General features: G+C 40.5%; 1 protein-coding gene across 1 annotated transcript in view; it reads left to right on the forward strand.

Annotated features, from left to right (window-relative positions):
• Positions 1 to 1,502: 1,502 nt before the first annotated feature.
• The window catches only part of CIZ1 (CDKN1A interacting zinc finger protein 1), a gene marked incomplete at its 5' end in the record, with an annotated part of 17,763 nt that continues 16,458 nt past the window's right edge, over positions 1,503 to 2,807 (forward strand). The window contains one exon of the mRNA XM_009585189.1: positions 1,503 to 1,618. Within this exon, the coding sequence (XP_009583484.1) occupies positions 1,503 to 1,618 (116 nt within the window). The remainder of the gene's footprint in view (positions 1,619 to 2,807) is intronic.

Below are 2,807 nucleotides of genomic sequence, written 5' to 3' on the forward strand. Positions count from 1 at the left end.
CTTCTCCCGCAGCAATGGTCGTACGCGCCGAACTGAGCCGCTCTAAATAGAGACACACACTTTATTTTGTTATTGAACTTCACTTATTTATTTATTTCCTTTCTCTGGCTGGGTCTCCTGGCCTGGGTGAGATTATCGCACTTACTTCTGCAGTGGCACTAGCGCTGAGGATGTGACTGAGCACTGTGGGGCTGGGGGGGGATGGAGAAAATCATGTTTTGTATGTTAAAAGACAAATGACATCTGCCAGAAATAAGAAGGCAAATAGCCGGGGTTTTCCTAAAAAATGCGAGAGAGAAAATAACTGTCTTAGATAGGAGCAGTTGTTCCTGATGAGCTGAGATTTGTAGAACTAACACAAATTCTCTGAAATGATGCATTTATTTGCAGTTACTGTTCTCTGTAAAGCCTCTGGAAATTCAAAGCAATGGGATGTGAATTTAAGAAGAAAGTTAATTCCTTATTTAATAAATGATAGTAATTACTTTATCCTTATTAGGCATATGTCTCTGAGGTAAATGTGGGAATCTTTCTGTTCTGCTGAAAATACAAATCTCTCTAAATCTTTTTTACCATTTTCATATGTCTTGTACTATAAACAAAGCTGCCCTTAAAATGCCAGTAAGGGCCTGACTGCGAGATTGCATGGATGCCTTACACCTTTAAAAGTATTATTTTTCTGATATAAATATCTCAGCTCTGAGACTGGAACAATCTAGAGCAGCAAATGTGAAGATGAGCTGCTGTAAATGCTGTTAAGAGTGTTGGGTTTTTTTGTCAGCGTGGATATTTTGATCCATGTTTGTACCTCTTTACAGCCGTAACAGATATAGCTGTGTCTGCAGTTGTGCTTAGAGGTGGGCCTGACCTTGCAATCGCCTGAAGAAGTGCCTGCCAGTTTCTTCAGACTTTTCTCTCATGTCTGCTCCACCCTCCTTAGGACTGGAGAGTCCTTCTCCGCTTGCTTCTTCCTCCTCATGTTTTAAATATGAGGGCTGTGCTTTATTTTTCCATCTGGTTCTTGCAGTTAGGGGGCACCATTTACAGTTATGGCCTGTCTGGCTCCGTGTGGGAGGCATCGATTTTGGAAAAATGTGCTTTAAGCTACTGAGAAAACTCCCTGTTTTTTAGAACTACTTTTTTGTTGTTGTGTTAAATGTAGCTGCTTATCTAGATCGCTCGTTTTTACTGATGAGTGCTGCATAATTCTGTAGAACTGCAGTCAGCTCCTGGGCTTTTTTTATGCTGCTTGACAGGCTTTATGTGGGCTTGGTGCTAAGGAGTTCTCTCTGACCTCAAATTCCTTGATAGACAATCTGTCAGCTTTGGAAATTCCAGGAGAGTGGAAGAAAGAGGATACAGTGCTGGTGTATGGTATCTTTTCATGCATGTGTATCAGCATTTCAGCTGTTCTTTGCTCCTCCATTTTATGCTTGTTAGGTGCCTGGATTTGAAGGGTACAGTTTTTATTGGGTTCTTATGATTAATGCCTTCTTTTCCAGGGGTTTGCCACCACCGCAACAGCAACAGATGCTGAGCTTACGGGCAACAAATCAACCATCGCTGCTCAATGCCAATCCTATGCTTCAGCGGGCCTTACTCATGCAGCAGATGCAAGGTACTGTCGTTATGGGAGACGCTTACTTATTGGATTTATTTAATCATCCTTCATGGACTGAAACCGTAGTATGGCTATTTCTTGCTGAACCATTGCACCCCTTGTATTTGGCAGTTCTATTTGTCGTCTTTTTTTTTTTTTTTCTCTTCAAATTTGTCCATAGTCCACATCACAGAGGTTCTTCGTTGTTGAAAATCCCATGTGCCCAACTGTTCACAACCAGGAATAACACTAGAAGGTATCAGTTTAGATACTAAATATGTGCCTTCCCTCTTAGACTTGGTGAAGAGAATATTCTTCCATCAGTATGTTTAGATAAAATACTTAGATTTTTATTATTTGTTTGTCTTTCTTGGTTGGAAGGTTAAAACAATTTATTTTGTTGTCTGTTATATATACGCTAACCTTGTTTGTAGTAGACGCTTGTCTTTGTCCAAATTTAGTGCAGTACAAACAAATGAAGTATATTGTGCTCGAAAATGGTTCGTGTTTCAACTGTCTTGTGAAATTTTGATTCCCTGAAATGACTGTCATTTGTGTGGTGGATAATATCACTGTTCTTCCACCACTGTGTTTCCACAAGTAGATTTTTTTTGCCAGATGTGGTGATGCACTGGTTTCGAGTGGGATAGAGTTAAATTTTTCCATAGTAGCTTGTATGGGACTGTGTTTTGGATTTGTGCTGAAAACAGTGTTGATAACACAGGGATGTTTTCATTATTGCTGAGCCTTGCTTACGCAGAGTCAAGGCCTTTTCTGCTCCTCACCCCACCCCACCAGTGAGTAGGCTGGGGGTGCACAAGGAGTTGGGAGGGGACACAGTCAGGATAGTTGACCCCAACTGACCAAAGGGATATTCCATACCATATGACGTCATGCTCAAAACAAATTTATGAAGCTGCCTTAATAATAGCATTGCTAACATAAAGATATTAGGAATAAAGATATGTTTTTATTTTTGCTCATGTCTTAACCTGACAGCCCTTTTCAAGACAGAAAATCAGTACCTGGGATAGTTTTAAAGTGCCTAGTTTAGATTAATGCCTGCAATTTTTATCTTGCCTGTGAATCATGCCCAGATGTGAAGACAATAGATTTATTCTGCATGTCGTTAACTCCCCTTTTGTTCTCTCATGTCCGTTTAACGAGAGGGCTCTCTAGTGACTCCAGTGGCTCTTTACAGATCTCT

The sequence above is a fragment of the Fulmarus glacialis genome, unplaced genomic scaffold, assembly GCF_000690835.1.
Source record: "Fulmarus glacialis isolate BGI_N327 unplaced genomic scaffold, ASM69083v1 scaffold39690, whole genome shotgun sequence".
Lineage (NCBI taxonomy): Eukaryota > Metazoa > Chordata > Aves > Procellariiformes > Procellariidae > Fulmarus > Fulmarus glacialis.